This window comes from Lottia gigantea (assembly GCF_000327385.1).
Source record: "Lottia gigantea unplaced genomic scaffold LOTGIsca_4307, whole genome shotgun sequence".
In the NCBI taxonomy this organism is placed as follows: domain Eukaryota; kingdom Metazoa; phylum Mollusca; class Gastropoda; family Lottiidae; genus Lottia; species Lottia gigantea.
In genome coordinates, this window is record NW_008709507.1 from 34,533 (window position 1) to 35,388 (window position 856).

Genomic DNA, 856 nt, shown 5'->3' on the forward strand with positions numbered 1-856 from the left:
ACCGTCTCACTAACTAAATTCACATCATGTCTGGACGAGGAAAAGGAGGAAAAGTAAAGGGAAAGAGCAAGACCCGATCATCCCGGGCTGGATTACAGTTCCCTGTCGGTCGTATCCACCGTCTGTTGAGAAAGGGAAACTATGCCGAGCGAGTCGGAGCTGGTGCCCCAGTCTACTTAGCCGCTGTTTTGGAATATTTGGCTGCTGAAGTTCTCGAGTTGGCTGGTAACGCTGCCCGTGACAACAAGAAATCCAGAATCATTCCAAGACATTTACAGTTGGCTATCCGAAATGACGAGGAATTGAACAAGCTGTTGTCCGGAGTAACCATCGCTCAAGGTGGTGTCCTCCCCAACATCCAAGCCGTTCTCTTACCCAAGAAATCCGAGAAGGCTGCATCCAAATAAATCTAGCGATTTATTTAGAATACACAAAAAAACGGCCCTTTTCAGGGCCACCCAAAATCTCAAAAAAGAGGGAAAAAGTCTAAATCTTACATTTCAAAATAAAGGAATGTCCCCAATATCCCCTGTCTAATAAGGACAAATCGCTATATAAACACTCACGGCTTGTGGTGTGTCAGCGTGACATACATTCATTCATTCGTTTATCCATACGTTCGTTTACATAGTCACTCACTCACTCAATCAATCACTCGTCTGGATTAAACCAGATTAACGAATTACTAATTAGATTTTCTCTCTTGTACAAACCAACTTACACTCTCGTTATTCGTCCCTGATCAAAGCAGATCCACGGGTGAGGTGAAATAGACAAAAAATTCATTCCCCCCTATGCCGAGAGGCAAAACGGTGAAAAGGGACACTTTTCGCTGAAAATAGGATCGAACACTTTT

At 43.7% G+C, this 856-nt stretch overlaps 1 protein-coding gene across 1 annotated transcript; it reads left to right on the top strand.

Annotated features, from left to right (window-relative positions):
* Positions 1 to 26: 26 nt before the first annotated feature.
* On the top strand, positions 27 to 407 carry LOTGIDRAFT_147766 (hypothetical protein; the record flags this gene model as incomplete). The annotated part of the gene is made up of 1 exon (XM_009060641.1): positions 27 to 407. The coding sequence occupies one exon, from the start codon at positions 27 to 29 to the stop codon at positions 405 to 407; it is 381 nt and encodes a 126-aa protein (XP_009058889.1).
* Positions 408 to 856: the final 449 nt, after the last annotated feature.